The sequence below is a fragment of the Chelonia mydas genome, chromosome 7 (assembly GCF_015237465.2).
Source record: "Chelonia mydas isolate rCheMyd1 chromosome 7, rCheMyd1.pri.v2, whole genome shotgun sequence".
In the NCBI taxonomy this organism is placed as follows: Eukaryota; Metazoa; Chordata; order Testudines; family Cheloniidae; genus Chelonia; species Chelonia mydas.
Genome location: NC_057853.1, coordinates 100,145,794 through 100,165,502, shown reverse-complemented (window position 1 = coordinate 100,165,502; position 19,709 = coordinate 100,145,794). Strand labels below are relative to the sequence as shown.

The 19,709-nt window shown below is 38.5% G+C and overlaps 1 protein-coding gene across 1 annotated transcript; it reads right to left on the bottom strand.

Moving 5' to 3' along the window:
- Positions 1 to 1,497: 1,497 nt before the first annotated feature.
- On the bottom strand, positions 1,498 to 18,149 carry CLRN3 (clarin 3). Its single transcript, XM_007053041.3, has 3 exons — positions 17,772 to 18,149; positions 8,133 to 8,309; positions 1,498 to 3,230 (listed from the first exon to the last, which is right to left on the bottom strand). The coding sequence occupies exons 1-3, from the start codon at positions 17,998 to 18,000 to the stop codon at positions 2,956 to 2,958; spliced, it is 681 nt and encodes a 226-aa protein (XP_007053103.1). The 5' UTR covers positions 18,001 to 18,149; the 3' UTR covers positions 1,498 to 2,955.
- Between the last annotated feature and the right edge of the window lie 1,560 nt (positions 18,150 to 19,709).

Genomic DNA, 19,709 nt, shown 5'->3' with positions numbered 1-19,709 from the left:
AGACAGGCTCTTGGGCCTAATGGAGCCCTATTAACTGTAGTGAGGCTTCATGCTGAAGTCTGCCCATGTGAAGCCAGTTGCAGGATCTAGCCTTAGGTTACTGGTCCTATAAACATAGTGAATGTAGACAAACCACTGACTCTGCCGTGACCCACACTTTTGCTTCTGTTCCGGTGCCAGTCTACACAGTATATCAAAAAGATTATCAATGGAGTAAAACATGTAAATCTCACAAGAAAAGCATGAGATCTTGTGAGATTTTCAGCCTGATTTTTACAGACCCATGAGGTTCAGATAAGGACCCAGAACTGAGGCTGTTTATTAGAAGCAAACATTGAATCTTCTGCAGTTTGTCCATTATTGAAAATGATCTGTTGCTGCTCTACAAATACTGAAACAATGCTGACCCTCTTACTTTCAAAGGAGGAGACATAAGTCCTCTAATAATGCTCTATTACAATGACTTTGTTTCTATCCTACCTAATGACAGATGCAGGATTAGTCATGTTGCGTGATGGATGTTGGCTTAGCAAAGCTGTAACAATTGCTCACTGAAGCTGTGTGAAAAATTTTGCAGCTGAAGCAAAACTGGCAAACGTTTGGCTTTGTGCCAGTTTAGCTTGTGTGTGCAAAGTATCTGACATTTCAGCTGAAATGTTTGCAGTGATGAAAAGTGGTTCTATGCAAGGGTTTTATCATAAAGTGAAAACTGGAAAGGTCTCTTGTTTGATGCACCTATTCAATCTCTCAAAGATAAAAGACCCAAGCTTTTTTTCCAGAATACCACCCTAACTTTGTACTGATCTGCTCCATATAAACTGCTCTAAGGTAGTATTTCTGCAGCGGGTTATACCTTCATCTGGCAAAATACACTGGAGATTTTATACTTTAATCTTGAAAATTATGTTGACGTAACCAACAGCGCCAGAAGAGGTTTTATTTGCTTGAGTCAACCTTCTGAGAAGTTACATTCTTGCAAAACTCCTGTATCCATTCAAGTGTTCTTTTTTGGAGCCGCTGTGGTATTTCATGATATACCTCCCATGTAATGAATGCATCTGTAAATCAGGCTTGATAAGGTATGGTAAAGGGAGACTGTGTGATACAGTTAAACCATTGGGAAAGGTCTTCCAGCAGTTGGGGGTGAGGGGCAAGAGAGTGCAAGGTGCTGATCACTTCACTCTGTGAACACCCATCCCTGCAACATGAGCATTGAGCGTAAGCTTACAGGATGCCATGGGGTCTGCCTTCCTGCCCAGAGGAAGATGTGAATACAGTAGGTGAAAATTAGCAGCGCCTAAAGAGGAGTCAGCTCAGCCGAGCTGCAGGAAATTAGAAAGCTAGAGAATAAAACACCCTTTAAAGACTACAGAATATTTTTTTTTGTTCCATTAGTTAGAAGCATTATACTTTAATTATTCAGCTCCATGTAATGAATAAGAGCTTCGGCCATGGCATTCATATTGTCCTGTAAATATTCACTATCTGTGTCAGTGCAAAAGGGCAGTATGATTTTATTTTCAGGAAACAGGAGGACCATACCTGTACAAGGTGCAGCTTTATCATTCCACTAGCTGTGTTAATAAAAAAAAAAAGTCTTTATATAGTCTAAAACAGGGGTCCTAAAAAACATTTGCAAATGTGAACAAGCAGTTAATAATTGACTTGTAGATACCCACCATTTCACTCTTAACCGAACAGACCATCTCCTTCCCTATTTATGACTACATAATGTCCCTCTAGCACACGGTCACCATGTAAACCACAATGTCTGTATTTAGCCATTCCAGACAGGAACAAGACTCCAGCAATAGCACTGATTTTGCATTGGTGTTCATATTGTTTGCTACTCTGCATGGCCTTTTGTGAGTGTAGTCACTAGAAGAAGTGAGTTCATACTCCAGAATAAAGTAACCGAGGAGGACTGGTGAGGCAAAGAGCAGCAGTGAATTCTAAGTGTGGACGGGATCATTTACTGTGGGGCTCAAAGAGAAAGTGAAAGATGAAAAAAAATGGGGGAGGGGGAATGGCAACTGATTGCAGTGGAGGGCGAAGCACTGAGACCCCAGTGACTTTGTCCTATAATCTTCAAGATTTCTTATGTTTTCTGGATTAGTCTACCGCTTTCCAATCAGGAATTATGTCCATAATCAAAATAATGGGCCTATCCTTGCATCTGATTGAGCTCAGACTTCAAAGGGCAGAGTAAAGGGTCTTTGTATTTTTAGGCCACCCTGGTCCTGGGGCTGGTTCAGCCCTCACTGCAAGTTAAACAGCCCCTAGAGGCCATTCTGCAGCCAAGAAAAGCCAGAATGCAAGAGGTGGAAACTGGCTATGCTGAATGATGCATGGATGGGGAGAGAAGGGCTGCAATAGGATTTGCTTGGATGCAGAATGGGGTAGGACTGAAGGAGCAGCAGCATGAAGATGGAATGTTTCCTTGCATTCACTTTCCAAATCTCTGTGTCCTAATGCCCTTTACACTTTGCTGCTGCCCACTCAGGCAGTAGCAGTGCAGTGGGGATCCCCTAAAAACTCAATTCTGGATTGTGTTCCACCCATTGAGAGGTCCTGGTCTTCACTGTGCCGTAGCTGCTGCTTTGTTCCTTCCAGAATCTTACCTTCACATAGGGACTCCCCCGGGGGAGGAGTCAGGAAGGTGAGCTACGCAAAGCTCATTCTTAAAGGGCCCACAGACAAATGGTGCACATAGGGATCATTATACAACTTCATTTAACTGATGCCCTTATCAATAAATAATTTGTAAACATTTATGGCAAAATAGATCTAAAATGATGAAGATTAATTCAGTCAGTACTAAAGACAAGTGGACAGCACAATGAACAACTGAAGTGAACAACAAAATACATTTGGAATTTAAATTATCAGCCCCGATTGTCCACATTGACTTGCAATTTTCTTCCACATTACCTTTAAATGAAAGAACTGGTATCACTAAAATAAAATACCATCTTTTGGTGCATTTTCAATGGGTCTCTCCTGTTCCTTCCTCCTGGAATACCTTGCATGGTGATAGAAGACGATGATGATGATAGTTGCAACATTCAAAAGAAAGATAAGAAGCATGAGCCAATACGAATATTCATAATTGTTTCTGGAGTTTTTATATTCACTTGAAGAAAACACACAGTTTGAAGCCAACTCTACAGACAGTTTGTTTGCCTCTACGTTCACTGCAAACAATATCATGATTAGAAGAATGAAGATGCCTAGAAAATAGGAATACAATGTTACAAATAGCACTGTGATATTATATGGGTACACTTATGCAAATATAACAGTTCTAATATCTATTTCATTCTAGGCATTTCAACCAATTGGAAGAAAAATCTGGAGTTTCCTATAAATAAAATATTCTGGGGAGTTATCTAAAGAATTTACTGTGCCCTGTCTGACAACTGATGTGCACTGTTTCGTGTACCTACCTCTGAGTCCAACTCAACTCCTATTAAAGCCAATGGAAGGATTCCTCTTGACTTCAGTGGGAGTAAAGCCATCTAAGGGGGAAGTCTTGCTGTTGGACCCACAGCAGAGATATGCATAGTATATTGTCCACTTGACCCATAGACAGGAATCCTATTGACACCAATAGGCATTTGCATGTTATACATAATAGAGATCTTACCAAAGAGAAGAGAGCTGAACTGCAGATCCAAGAGCCACATTTCCCCACAAACTTTAGAAGATATGTAGAGATCTAAGTCACTTTAGAAGTTACCTAAATGGTGCTAGAGCATAAATGTGTTGCCTGTATTAATATGACTGAAGAAGAATCCTTGTTTTTGGTTAGAAGTTCTAGGAATAAAGTAGACAGTGGGATTCTATTTCTTTAGTCTAAATTGCAGTATATAAGAACATAAGAATGGCCCTACTGGGTCAAACCAAAGGTCCATCTAGCCCAATGTCCTGTCTTCTGACAGTGGCCAGTGCCTGGTGCACCAGAGGGAATGAACAGAACAGGTAATCATAAAGTGATCCATCCCCTGTCGCTCATTCCCAGCTTCTGGCAAACAGAGGCTAGGAACACCATCTCTGCCCATCCTGGCTAATACCCATTGATGGACCTATGAATTTATCTAGTTCTTTATTTAACCCTGTTATGGTCTTGGCCTTCACAACATCCTCTGGCAAGGAGTTCCATAGGTTGACTGTGCATTGTGTGAAGAAATACTTCCTTTTATTTGTTTTAAACCTGCTGCCTACTAGTTTCATTTGGTGACCCCAGTTTTTGTGTTATGAGAAGTAGTAAACAACACTTCCTTATCTACTTTGTCTACCCCAGACATAATTTTATAGACCTCAATCATATCTCCTCTTAACCATCTCTTTTCCAAGCTGAAAAGTCCAAGTCTTATTAATCTCTCCCCATATGAAAGACGTTCCATACTCCTAATCATTTTTGTTACCCTTTTCTGAACCTTTTCCAATTCCAATATATCTTTTTTGAGATGGGGTGACCACATCTGCACACAGTATTCAAGATGTGGGCATACCATGGATTTATATAGAGGCAATATGATATTTTCTGTCCTATTTTCTATCCCTTTCTTAATTATCCCCAGCATTCTGTTCACTTTTTTGACTACCGCTGCACATTGACTGGATGTTTTCAGAGAACTATCCACAATCACTCCAAGCTCTCTTTCTTGAGTGGTAACAGCTAATTTAGACCCCATCATTTTATATGTATAGTTGGGATTATGCTTTCCAATGTGCATTACGTTGCATTTATCAATATTAAATTTCATCGGGCATTTTGTTGTCCAGTCACCCCCAGTTTTGAGAGATCCTTTTGTAGCTCTTTGCAGTCTGCCTGTGTCTTAACTATTTTTAGTAATTTTGTATTATCTGCAAATTTTACCACCTCACTGTTTACCTCTTTTTCCAGATCATTTATGGATATGTTGAATAGGACTGGTCCCAGAACAGCCCCCGGGGGAACGCCACTATTTACCTCTCTCCATTCTGAAAACTGACCATTTATACCTACCCTTTGTTTCCTATCTTTTAACCAGTTACCAGTCCATGAGAGCACCTTCCCTCTTACCCCATGGCAGTTTACTTTGCTTAAGAGCCTTTGGTGAGGGACCTTGTCAAAAGCTTTCTGAAAATCTAAGTACACTATATCCACGGGATCCCCTTGGTTCACATGCTTGTTGACCCCCTCAAAGAATTCTAGTAGATTGGTGAGGCATGATTTCCCTTTACTAAAACCATGTTGACTCTTCCTCAACAAATTATGTTCATGTATGTGTCTTACAATTTTGTTCTTTATTATAGTTTCAACCAGTTTGCCCAGTACTGACGTCAGGCTTACAGGCCTGTAATTGCCGGGATCACCTTGGAGCCCTTTTTAAAAATTGGCATCTCATTAGCTATCCTAAGTCATCTGATACCGAAGCTGATTTAAATGATAGCTTACAGACTACGGTTAGTAGTTCTGCAATTTCACACTTGAGTTCCTTCAGAAGTTTTGGGTGAATACCATCTGGTCCTGGTGACCTGGTGTTTAATTTATCAATTTGTTTCAAAACCTCCTCTAATGATATCTTAATCTGGGCCAGTTCCTCAGATCTGTCACCTAAAAAGAGTGGCTCAGGTTTGGGAATCTCCCTCACATCCTCAGCCGTGAAGACCAATGCAAAGAATTCATTTAGTTTCACTGCAATGGCTTTATCATCCTTGAGAGCTCCTTTAGCACCTCGATCATCCAGTGGCCGCACTGGTTGTTTGGCAGGCTTCCTACTTCTGATGTACTTAAAAAAAAATTGCTACTTCTTTTTGAGTCTTTGGCTAACTGTTCCTCAAATTCTTTTTTTGGCCTTCCTAATTGTATTTTTACAGTTCATTTGCCAGTGTTTATGCTCCTTTCTATTTTCCTCACTAGGATTTAACTTCCACTTTTTAAAAGATGCCTTTTTGCCTCTCACTGCTTCTTTTACTTTGTTGTTTAGCCACGGTGGCTCTTTTTTGGTTCTCTTACCATGTTTTTTAATTTGGGATATACATTTCAGTTAAGCCTCTATTATGGTGTTTTTAAAAAGTTTCCGTTCAGTTTGCAGAGATTTCACTTTTGGTGCTGTACCCCTTAATTTCTGTTTAACTAACCTCCTCATTTTTGTATAGTTCCCCTTTCTGAAATTAAATGCTACAGTGTTGGACCACTGTGGTGTTTTTTCTGCCATAGGGATATTAAATTTAATTATATTATGGTCACTATTACCAATCAGTCCAGCTATATTCACCTCTTGGACCAGATCCTGTGCTCCATTTAGGACTAGATCAAGAATTGCCTCTCCTCTGGTGGGTTCCAGGACCAGCTGCTCCACGAAGCACTCATTTAAGGTGTCAAGAAACTTTATCTCTGCATCCCATCCTGAGGTGACATGTACCCAATCAATGTGGGGATAATTGAAATCCCCCATTTTTATCATTGAGTTTTTTATTTTAATAGCCTCTCTAATCTGCCTGAGCATTTCACAGTCACTATCACCATCCTGGTCAGGTGGTCGGTAATATATCCCTACAGCTATATTCTTGTTATAAGAACATGGAATTTCTATCCATAGAGATTCTATGGTACAGTTGGATTCATTTATGATTTTTACTTCATTTGATTCTCTGCTTTCTTTCACATATAATGTCACTCCCCCAAAAGCACGACCTGTTCTGTCCTTCAGATATATTTTGTATCCTGGTATTACTGTATCGCATTGATTATCCTCATTCCACCAAGTCTCTGTGATGCCTATTATATCAATATCCTCATTTAATACGAGGCACTCTAGTTCACGCATTTTATTATTTAGACTTCTAGCATTGGTATATAAGCACTTTAAAAACTTGTCTCCTTTTAGCTGTCTGCCATTACACAATGTAACTGAATGGGACTTTTTTTTATTTGACTGTTTCTGATCAGACCAGCCTGTATTTTATCATTTTCCATCCTCTCGTCCTCATTAAGACATAGAGATTCTCTGTTAATAGAATCTCCCTTCAGGGATGTCCGAACCACGTGCTCCTCCGCACCTTTCCCCCAGCCCTTAGTTTAAAAACTGCCCTACAACATAAATATAAAATATATCATTTTGTCCTTGAGAATGAGTACTTTCCTAATTACTACTTCTGCATTTCTATCTCCTCTGACCTTGCTAAACTTGCTCTGAGTGGCCCTACATGCTCGCATGTGCATAAACAATGGGCTGAAGCTCTCTTAAGATAGGTTTGACTTTTCTTCAGAAATGAGTGAAATTAATGAGGCTCAGTGCTGGATGGAACTGGACACAAGGGTCCAGATTTTTAAAGGTATCTAGGTGCATAAAGATGTAGATAGGTACCTAGTGGGATTTTCAAAAGCACATAGGTGCCTAAATACCTTTGCAAATTTAGTCCTTAGTCACTTCCAATACCTGCATTTTCCTGCATGTCTGCCTTGATTTCTGTAGTTTGAGAAGGGTCAGCTTCAGATCTCTGCTATGATGTGCATGCATTTAATTGCATTAAATTATGTTGTAAATAGCTATCTCTGTTTTTTCATTTTTATTATTGCAATCAATGCACCCAGAAACTTACTGAATGATGGATTCATTTAAAATAACCATTACAATTTAATTGCTGTCTGAAGGAACAAGGTGCTCAGATACCATGGTGACAGGGATAGCATAAAACCTGAATAAAATAGAATTCTCTTTCAAATGTTGCTGGTTTGTGATATTTTCATAGTCCTCCCATAACCATTAAATTCATAGACACGCAATCCTTAAATCTTACTAGTGAGAAGATAATGCTGACTTGCTGTCACTCCTGATAAGTGCCAGAGCTCTTGCTAGAGATTAGAAGTCTACCCTATATATATAATTTATATAATATATAATTTAGAAATGGGTTGGTGTGTATGCATGCATGTGTAAATGAGAATCAAGTCCTATAATTGATGTATGCATGCACATTCTCTCTCTCTCTCTCTCTCTCTCTCTCACTCACTCACACACTCCCCCCCTTCTTTGCTTTACCAGAGTGGTGTAAAGGGGCCTTAATGTACATGACAATCAGGCATTCTCTATGCAGTATATTATATAATTCCTTTAGAATAGCATGCATTACATACTTACCACTTAGGGAATTCCATGTATAGACTCCAATGGGTCCCAGAAATGTCTGGTAGGGATTGGTTACGGTGTTGCAGCATGTAAATCCAGAACTCATAAGGGAGCTAAGCAAACTGAGAACTAGGAGCAAGATAATCACAACGTTCAAACTTTTCATTTCTGTCTTTCCCAACGCTGTCACTGAAATATGATAGCTCAGTGTTAATACCAGATCCAATATTTGATATTAATAAAAGTCAAGTTTTGCTGAAAATACAAAACTGATTGTGAGCATATACTTATAGCCACCTAAGTCTCAGAGATCTGTTTGTGAATGGGAACCTGGGGTACAGTTGGGCCTTGAGCCTAGGGCAGTTGGGCCTTGATACATTTGAGGATCTGGGCCTTCGTTATTACTTTATATGTGTAGATTGCTGTGTCTATTATTTTTCTGTCTTCCATAAAATCCTTCTAATTTGTCAATATTGTTCTGGTAATAAAATGCCCAGATCTGAACACAATATTCCAGGTGCAGTCACAGTAGGTCTATGCTGAGAATAGGGTACCATTGTACCTGGATATTTTATGTATTTACTTATTTTGATTTAAATAATATTAAAAAGATACCTATACAAGGCTCTAGGTGCCTTTACATGTAATTAGTATGGCAACAAAACCCCAACCACATTAGAACAATCATTCAAACAGGAACTGTGCCAGTCAGCATCCACAGAAAAAACTCATTTCCACCCCTCCTTTGGATATAACAGATTATTGTAGAGTTTACTGTCTATAACTAGAGAAATCGTAACAGTAATCAGGCCTCCACTGTGTTTCTTTTAAAATAGGTCATTGAAAATAAACAGGAAAGGAAACTGCTGTCTCTTGTTTTACATGTTACTCCTGGGATCTGAGAATACTTGATACCATAAGCCAATTTCTGGAAACTTTGTTCTGTGTAACACCAGATGAGGCTCTGTTATGTAAACTATATACAAATGTCAGTAATTCTGCTTGAAATAAATAGGAAAAGATGGTGACTCAGGAAGTGGACATTTCACAAAGCTGAAGTGAAGCAAGTGCTACCTCAGCTTTATTATGCATATAGTCTTATTACTAATTTTTGTCTATTTCACAAAATAAGTCTGGGTCTGTATGGATAGGATCAGTCCATTCTTCTCTGCTAAACTTACTTTAACCTGTTCACTCAAGTTTAACTAATCATGAGAGAGCCTAATCATGAGTCTGGACCCACTCTACTCCCTGACCACGAGTAATTGATCTTATGCAGACATATTGCAATCCCAAGTTAGCAGATACAATATATCTGCACACTGGTGCAGTGTATTTAGAGGCACACTAAGTAGCATGTCCCATCCAGCATAGGATATTTTTAAAAAATGGTTTTTAGGTCATATGTTATAGGTTGCCTTTCTAGTGTTGTAATATTTGTTGGATGCTAGAATAAAACCCCTACTTCACAGCTGGAACCAGCAAAAGGAATCTGCAAAAGCAGATTTTATTGAAAATAATCAGTATGAATCTACATTTAAATAAAACCCTCTGTGCATTTACAGTGCAAAACACTCCACGTACGAAGGCTGTGGACATTTGCCCCCACCTGTGGAATTCTCCCACAACCCTACCTGGCCTTTCCTACATCTATTTGCTTATTTTATTTTTACCACAGGATAGGTCAAGTTTTGGACTATATTTAGGACTGTGACAATGTATTGGCTTTAGGACCCTATTAAATGCTCAAACTCTCATTGATTTCAATGGGAACAAGTTTAGGCTACTGCCCTTGGTGTCTTCAGTCTCCAGTGCTACCAGTTTGATACCTTTCACTAGTTCTACATTCATTTAAAAATTTACATTACATACTATAATTTTTTAAAGTACAATATAATCCAACCCAACTTGATACATCCCCATGAGGCATCACAGAACACCTGTCTGCATGAAAATTGATGATCAATTAAGTCAATTCTAGCGTCAGTACTTTTCAAGTGTTTGTCAAGAGTTTCTGTAAGGTACTGAAAAAATAATAAAACTTCCTCTAATGATGTCACTTCCTGTTTCTTAATAAAGTTAGTTCAAGACTGGCATGTATGCACACCTCACCCTGCCACTTCTTCACAAAATAAATGGCCCTAAAAATGGCCCAAGTTTGCTTTCAGATTGAAAACAAGCCAAGCCACTGACAAAACACTTCCCACCCGGTATTAGCTGAACAGAACTTTTCTGATGTGCCCGCCATAGGTAAATAATTAAAACACAAACTCTGCTTATACTTTGGTAGGTACACAAATGTTCTGAGGTGACTAACAGCTTCTGAATTTTTGCCAGCTCATTCTGCCCACCTCATGAAAGTATAAAGTACTTGAATTACCCCATATAAATCATTAGCAGCTTGTTAGTAGGCTGCTGTTACCTTGGTCAAGTTTTTTGTGTTCTGTACTTTAACTTCCAAAATGTACAACAGGAAATCCAATATATCTTTCAGTGGAGTAAATAAATAAATTGGGAGGTCTGTCATTGTAAAGGTCTTTGTTAGTCTGTTTGTAAGGCTACTAATTAACTAACCCTTTAAAAACAATCACAGTGCTGTTGCCAGCAAATTCCTTAGATCCCAAGAACAGTCTTACAAGGGCAAAATTCTCCTTTTTATTTCACGCTGCAGATCTTTATAGCACGTTTCCCATTCCATTTCTCACACACACCATGCACTGAGCTCCATGGGAGTTCCGCAAGAGAAACCAGCACAGAATATGACATAGAGATCCATAGTGCACGAGATGCTTGCTATTAGTGAGAGGATGTGCTGTATATTTAAAAGTATGTTCATAACTCTTCCTAGTAAATGTTGTATAAAACTTATTGAAGAAAAAGCATACCTCTCCCTTCACATTTTCTTTGTGCACGTTTGTATTATCATCCTTTTTATACTCTGAAAAAATATGATCTTTCAGGATTCTGAAGCTAGACATATTTCCACTTTTACCTGGTAGCTAAACGATGACAAATACTTTGTGGATTTTAAAATCCTTTTAGTTTTTAAATTGCTGTGAAGCAAATTGGTAGTCTCATAATATAAAGATGCACATAATAAAACAAATGAATGACATGTTAAAGTTGTTGGAATCTTTGCTTGGAAAGATTAAAAATGGTTGCTGAAAATTCAACACAACAACAATGCAAACTACTATGGAAGATTTCAAATTCTGACATTTAAAATAGAAACTTCACAGCATGAAGAAGAAGGAAGCCAAGTTGAACAACATCTATTTCCCCAAAGATGCTGAACTGCTCATCAGAAGGATATTAGAAAAACTGAGGAACCATCTCCTGCACCTTATATACTCCACAAATGACCACCTGTAGCGGGACAGTCACCCACTCCTGCCTGGAAGGGCTTAAAACAGCCCTGGGAGAGGGCTGGGGCAGGGGAAAAGCTAGGCTGATTGAGAGGCAGCCTCAGCTGTGGCCATGCCCCAAACAGACCCAGCTGGCCCTATAAAAGCCAGTGAAGCCAGGAGCAGAAGAACTCTTCCTCTAGCTCGTTGAGGGAGAGGGGCCTGGCTGCTGGGAAGCTGAGAGAGTACCTGTGGTAGAGCAGGGCTGGGGGAAGGCCAGAGGAGCTGGGGAGCTCCAGCCTGGAAATTCTCCAGGCTGCAGGCCTAGAGTAAGGCCACAGAGGTACTGGGGTTGCAGAGGGCAGCCCATGGGTAGGTAGAGGCAGTAGGTCCCCCTTGCCTATGATGAATGGCACTTACACTACAGTTGGCCCCAGGGAATGGGGGTGAGGTGAGGACTAGCAGTGGCCATAGACTGAGGTGAGGGTTGGGGGTTCCCCGGGGAGGGGAGACCCAAATCTGTGTAGGGTACTGCAGGTGGCAGCACCTTGGTGTGAAAGGGGGCACTGGGGTCTGGGAGGGACTTGGGGCCCAGTGGCAGTGGGACACCAGCCTGCAGAGGGCGCTCTGGAGGCTGGAACGCTAATTCCCTGGATGACCAGCAGGAGGTGCTGCAGGGGTGAGTCTCGCATCACTACACCACCTCAGACAAGAAATCATTGCATGCTCCCACACGCTGGAAGAAAAAAATCAGTAAACCTACCTGGAGATCATGGAGGAAACCCAAAACTATCAAATAAAACCCCCGATGACTGCCATTCCACACACAGACAAAAAGTGGAACCAACTACAACCCCTCAACCAGTTGGTTAAAAAAACAACCTTTTTTTAATCCACTTATAGTTTTGGCCTTCACAACATCCCCTGGCAACAAGTTCCACAGGTTGACTCCACTGTGTGAAGAAGTACTTCCTTTTGTTTGTTTAAACCTACGGCCTATTGATTTCATTGGGTGACCCCTGGTTCTTGTGTTTTGTGAAGGGGTAAATAACACTTCCTTATTGTCTCCACACCACTCATGATTTCATAAATTTCTATCATGCCCCCTGCCCCTTAGTCTTCTCTTTTCCACGCTGAATAGTTTCAGTTTTTTAAATCTCCCCTCGTATGGAAGCTGTTCTATACTCTTAATCATTTTCGTTACCCTTCTCTATAACTTGTACATTCTAATGTATCTTTTTTTCAGATGGAGTGACCAGCACTGCATTCAGTATTCCCAATGTAGGCATACCATGGATTTACACAGTGGCTTTATAATCTTTTTTTGTCTTATCTACTCCTTTCCTAATGGTTCCTAACATTCTGTTAGCTTTTTTGACTATGGCTGCACATTGAGCAGATGTTTTCAGAGAACTATCTAAAATGACTCCAAGATCTCTTTCTTGGGTAGTAATAGCTAATTTAGACCTCATTGTTTTGTAGGCATAATTGGGATTATGTTTTCCAATGTGCACTACTTTGCACATTGATTACCTTCCTTCATCCTCAAACCACTCACCACCGAAAGGGCCAGCCTCCTTTGAGATAGTACTGACTTCCTCCAGAAACTCTGCACCATTAACAACCTCCCCCAGAACACCACCCTTGCCTCTATGGATGTTACTTTCTTATGTACCAACATCCCTCACCATGATGGAATCGCTGTCTGCCTCAAATACCTACAAGATAATTTACAACATTCAGAAATCCACCCCAAACACATTGTCAAACTCATCCATTTCATCTTCACCCACAACAACTTCACATTTAACAATAAACACTTTGTCCAAACCATGGGAATGGCCCTGGATAGTAAAATGGTTCCTCAATATGCCAACGTTTCTTCCTGGATCACCTTGAGGAAGAATTTCTGAAAAAATGTACTATGAAATCAACCATATAGCTGAGATACATCAATGATATTTTTCCCCCCTCTGGACAGACAACCTAGCTTCCCTCATAGATTTTTTTTTTCACCACAACTTCACCTGCTACCCTACACTGGAACCCATATGGGGTATAATCAAGCAATTACAGTCCATACTTGATGGGGACCACATCTTGAAAGAAAATCTTTCCCAAACCATCTCTTCTGGCCTTCAAACAACAGTACAATCTCCCCAAACTCTTTATCATTAGAATTAAGCTCTCCATAGACCCCAAAGGGCACTAGATCTTGCCAGAACAACGGATGCAAAACTTGCAGACCTATCTCCACTGCTACAATCATCAGTATTCTCCTCCCTCCCCCTGCAACACACCTTTCAAGATCCATGGGTTCTACACATGCAGTGTATCTCATCCAGCGCATCAAATGCGCCTTCGACAACTATGTGGTGTGGGTGAAACCAGACAATTGTTATACTCTCAAATGAACTAACAGAAAAATAAGACCAAAAAAATATCACCTATAGGTGAACAATTTTCACAAAGCGATCACTCCATATGTAACCTCTCAGTCCTCATTCTCAAAGGAAATCTGCACAACACCTTCAAGAAATGAGCCTGGGAATTGAAATTCATAACTCTGCTAGATGCTAAACACCATGGACTTAATACAGACAATGGTTTTATGGCTTATTAAAATTTGTCACACCCAACTGCATGCTAACCCTTAATTGCTCACTTCATTTTAAGTGGTCTCCAATAGAATGTGGAGACCCTTATGCTTAACAATCTGTCCCAACTTGTATTTAGCTCAGACTCTCTGGTTAGCTTCCCCAGACATGAAGAATTTTGTCAAGCTCAAAAACTCATCCTTTCCACCAAGAGAAGCTGGTTCAATAAAAGATATCACTGCTCTTGAGGTTACTTTTTTTTTTCCTTTCAATTAAAGGTGCATAACTTGTACTGTCAATTCTATTTTCTCACATAAATGCGGCCTTTTGAGAGCCTCTTCCTTTTCACTGATGGGGAGGTGGTCATGGAATGCAGCCTTTGTGAATATGGCAGAAGAGCTCTCTTCATCATCCGATATCACATTAACCTAAAGGTATGACTATTCCTCAAGACCCTTGGATGGAGGACACTGTACAGTATTGGAATGTTCTGACTTTTGTGGCCTAACTTTTTTGATGATCATTTTAACAGATGAAGTTAAAAAATGAAGAAAATAATCTTTCACAGAAGTGTATGTATGTTTAAAAATTTGTAGAATCATATACAATAGACTTTAACAAATAAATAATAATGTACAATACAGATCCTAAGAATTACTTTACAACAAGCGCACTCTACACTGACTTTATTCCTAGAGGAATTTATTTGAGAGACTTTTTAACTTAAAGAAAACTATATTTAGACTATTCTTTAAACATATCTTTGTCTATATAATAAAAATCTCCCTTAAAGTAGCTTTCATAGCCAGAATAAACTCTGGGTCTTTTCAAATTTAAATATCTCAGGCATTCTTATTTTTCAATAACTATAAACAGCTATTGTGGTAAGCTAATCATTTAGTAATGTCGTATTTTAAATCTCACTTCTACTTTAATTTGAGAAGAACAAAACAGGGTCACAAATCTCTCTCTGCTTGGTCAAAGCCTACTTGCCCTACTCATACAAATATTCTGTGACTGATTTTTATTTTATAATAGCACCTAGAGGCCATAATCAGAACTGGGGCTCCATTGTGCTAGCTGCTGTAAAAACACAAAGACGAGGTGCATACCCTGAACTGCTTCCAATCTAAGGCCCTGATTCTGCAATGAGCTCTGTGTGGGTAGACTGCTGTGCCCACTGAAGTCAATGAAGGTCTGTCTGCATGGAGCTAGGATGAGGACCTACGTCCGTTGGTGTGAGAGGGATACAGTCAAAGGTAAACAACCTTTTTTATATACAAAATTTGAAATTAAAATAATATTTTAACTAGACAAATATAGGGCTGATCTGTCCCCAGAACCTTTGTTCTAATTGAAATTGTTTCAATGGACTGATACCAAACTGTGTCACTATTTTCATTTTTAAAATATTTAAGATATTCTACTACTAACACTCGCAACTGTTTTTTTTCCCCATTGTAATGTGGTCCTTATAACTTGCATTGAAATAATGTTGCCATCCTTATAATTTTGATAATATGCTGTTATCATAGATAATCAGCCAAAGGTGACTTCAGTGCAGTTACACTATATAGAAAGTCTCTTGTCAATGTTACATATTGTTGTGGTCTTGGTAATGTTTTGTCATTGGGTGCAGGTAGAGTCTCCTTACTAAACTCAGAAAAGATTATGTTAAGTGTGTAAAAATAAATTACCCTGATTACTATTTCCTAGACTAGGATGGGGTCCTGTCCGGGTCATTTCTGTTCTGTTCATTTGTTTGTGGCATCATGGTCTTTGTCAAAAGTATCATATATAAAATAATCTATAAAATATACATCTTGTCTGCTAATTATTTTAAACCATTCTTCCCCGACTTTCTCAATAGGTTTTGTGGCCTGCTTCTTTTCTCTCGTTCAAAGGAGTACATCAGAATAGTTTCTTTGAAGCCAATGGAGTCACACTGGTGTAAAATCCAGTGTAAGGCCCTGATCCTTGCAAACACTTATGTACATGCCTAGCTTTTACTAGTTCCATTTTGCTTTTTCTAATATATTTTTTCTAATATTTGCTTGTCTTATATCTATAGCATCTTTGTTCAAGGATCCCCTAGGTAAAACTTCATCTTTCATTGTTTTTCCCTCTCTCTTTCCTCATTTTCCCCTCGTCTTGTCTATATCTAGGCTTGGAAGGATGAGATTTTTTATCAGTAAGTTTAGTAATCGTCAATTTCACCAAACATACACAAAGCGATGAAAAAATATTTCCACTGATGATAACTTAAATATATATATATATAGGCAGATTAAGAAAATACTGGTTAGGAACTTGCTAGAGGTTGATTTCAGGGTATTTACTCTGTATATTTTGACGTGATGTCGACAATATGTGTTCTAATAGTATAAAGCTTTAACTTTTTTAATTTCAACATCTACTGTAATTATTGTCTGACATGCCCCATAATTTTCCACAGCTGTGAAAATGTTAATAGACAAAAACTGAAAAAATTATTAAAAATAAACATCCATATTATCCAACAAAATTATAACAATATAAAAATTGAATTCTGCCAAGCCTATCTATATTCTCTCTCCTTTCCCTCCCCCCCACCTCTCACTTTCTCTTCTTTGTTTTTTGCCTGTCGTCCTTCTGTCCTATGGTAAATTTACTAGTAAGAGGAAATATGAAGAACTGAAGATATATATGTCTGATTTTTCTGTAAGTGTAGAGTTCAGCTTTGACCCAATCTATTGGACATTTTCAGATGTTGTGAAGTTTAAGATGCATCTGGGTGGAAAAATACAACTTATTCTAATTCCCTGAGTTGTGTTGGAAATCTCATGTCATAGTTTATCAAAGTGGAATGTTGAAAGGCACCCTTTGGTAGTCTCATGGAGAAACATCCCTATAAAAGGTGTATGTCAAGCTCACGCTGCAAGGTACATTCCATACTGTCATGTTAGTCAAAAAGGAATTGCTAGTATTATATAGCTACAGTAACATGCAAACATAAAAGATTTTAAAAATACTAGTTTATATGTTGACCTGACTGGCTCCATTATTTACAAGTTAAAATGAAGGAGCCTTAAAAGAAAAGGCTAAAAATGAATATTACCCAATACCTAACTAAAATGACAATCAATTTATACAAATTTTGCCAAAATATTTGTATTGGCATTGTTAAATTGTTTAAATGTTTTACAGCCTAACATGAAACTTGTGACAATCATGTTTTAGAATAAAATTACTGTCTGAAACCTAGCATTTTGGTCAGAGCACTGTATGCATGTCATTCCAAATCAGCAGGAACTGTATTATCTTTTTGAAATAACTTGTAATAAAAATGATAATAAAATGAGCAGTAACTACTTTTCTGCTATTGATTGAAAGCTTCTGCAAACTTAGAGTTGCTGTTTTTAATACAACTGTTTCCCTTTTACCTTGATACTTTCCACTGACAAAGCTATGAACTAATAAGATCCTGGATAATGTGAAAGGGTTGCTGTTTGCAATTCTGTTGCTGCTATTATGTGCTGTACTATTTGTTCTCTTATTTTTACAACTCTCCTAAATCCCATAATGTTAGTATGTAAATACTCTAGTCTTCAATAAAAATATATGTATAAACAAATAAAAGACATGAACTGCTCTTCATAGTATCTGCTAAAATGAAATTATCAAGGTAAGACAACACAACAGTATCCATTTATATTCACTATAGTAGTTACCTTGGAAATTTTTGGCTGGCGTTTCAAGTCCACCAATCACCTTCTTTGAACATACACCTTCAAAAACCCCATATGTGACGGTTATAATAGCACTTGAATTTCCTTCGGTAAAGTTAACATTACTTGAGACCCAGTTTTTGTTTGCAAGAACAATGCAGACTATCACAAAAGACCAAATACTGGTAAAACAGGCAGATGCAAACATCAATGTTTTTTTTCTGGATGGCATTTTATCAGAGAGATGTGTTTTCTTGTGGTGCAGGTTATACTTTTCTTCTTTCCTTAGTCTTGTTAATGAGAGCTCCAAGCTGAAAGAGACTGTTCCCTGCTGTTAGAGATTATAGACCTAGTTTTGTACTGGTAGAAAATTATGCCAGTAAACTTTGAACTAACAGCAGTGGTAATAAAGTTGTAAAATAACTGAACTTTGGTCTGGAGAAAAGATGTTGCCATAGTTACAACCATACTAGTCTAACAAAGGACAGTAGGAATCTGCCACTACAATGTCTCTTCATCAAATGATTTCCTATTGGCTGTGTTTTGCCAAGTGAAATGAAACCAAATCAAGCGTTAGTCTTTCAAATCAGATTTCCTTAGATATCTTCTAGAGCTTAAAAAATACTGGCTGTAAAATATTGTAGCTTATGAAGAGATCAAAGAAATCTTAAATTAGTGCTTTCTTGAAGATTTGTATTCAACCCAGAAAGCATTCTGAGCTGGTACAGGAGGAGAAGCAGGTAAGACTGGTAACTAATCTTGAAATATAGTTCTCCTATGTCCATATCCAAAAGACTTTCAGACACCCTGATAGACCCAGAGTTGTAACAGTAAATATTAACAAGGATATCCTTTTTTCTCTGTTTTATTTTGATGTAGGTTATAGAGCAGGGGTAGGCAACCTATGGCACACGTGCCAAAGATGGAACTGAAAGGGTTAGGACCACTCTAGGCTTCTTTCTTAACTTATCCAAAGATCATTTTATGTCTGAGAATATTTCATGTATATTTGTTGCTCTATTTACTGTTTTATTTTCCTCTCCTCTCTATAAAAAATGCTGTGTGTCGCACCCAGAGTACAGAGGACTTATTTACCACTCCACTCCATATCACACAAGGCATCATGACACTGGTAAAGGCTGTCTTCCAGACAAATGACATCATCTGTGTTTATCAGCAACGTGAACTCCCAAGAGAGGATAATCCCAAGACCAAGTGACTGTAAAACAATTCCTGCCTGTTGTAATATTATTTTAACAATCAGAAGAACAGGGTTTTTTAGTGTTGACTAACTGTGACGCTAGCAGTTTCAGAAATGCCAATTTTAGTTAAAAACTATTTAAAAACATTTCATTATTGAGACAGGTTTGACAGGATTCAGCATTCTGGTTGCTAGGTTGTTTAGCTGAGTATTGCTGTTTTCTTTATTTGCTATTCTTGAAGTACTGTACATCAGGTTCAAGGCCTCTGTGCTCTTTCATTTTCAAATGCAAGACTTCCTGAAATTCTTATCTATTCTGGGTGGATACATATGATTTAATCATTCAGGCTGTGACATTGCCTAGAACTGTGAACTCCAATTGACTTCCATAGGAGCTGAGTTGGCTCAGCACCGTGCTGGATGTAATTGCAATCTTGAAGGATCAGGATTAGTGACATAGCATCATACTCATTCTAAAACATACACTTAGAGGAAGTGACTGTCTGTGGCTAAGGTAAAAATACTAAGAATGGGGGTGGGGATAAAGAAAAGCTGGTAAATTCTGTATCAAATTGGGAGATTACATTAGAATTTTAAGCTCAGTAAAACCTTCAAATTTACTGAAATAACTTATTCAGAGGGGTAAAATGGAATTATGAGAGGGATTTGAAATGAGCACAATGAAATTCCTCTGGTTGTATATGATGAGAGTGATAATGCAATGAGCTTCATGCCTATGC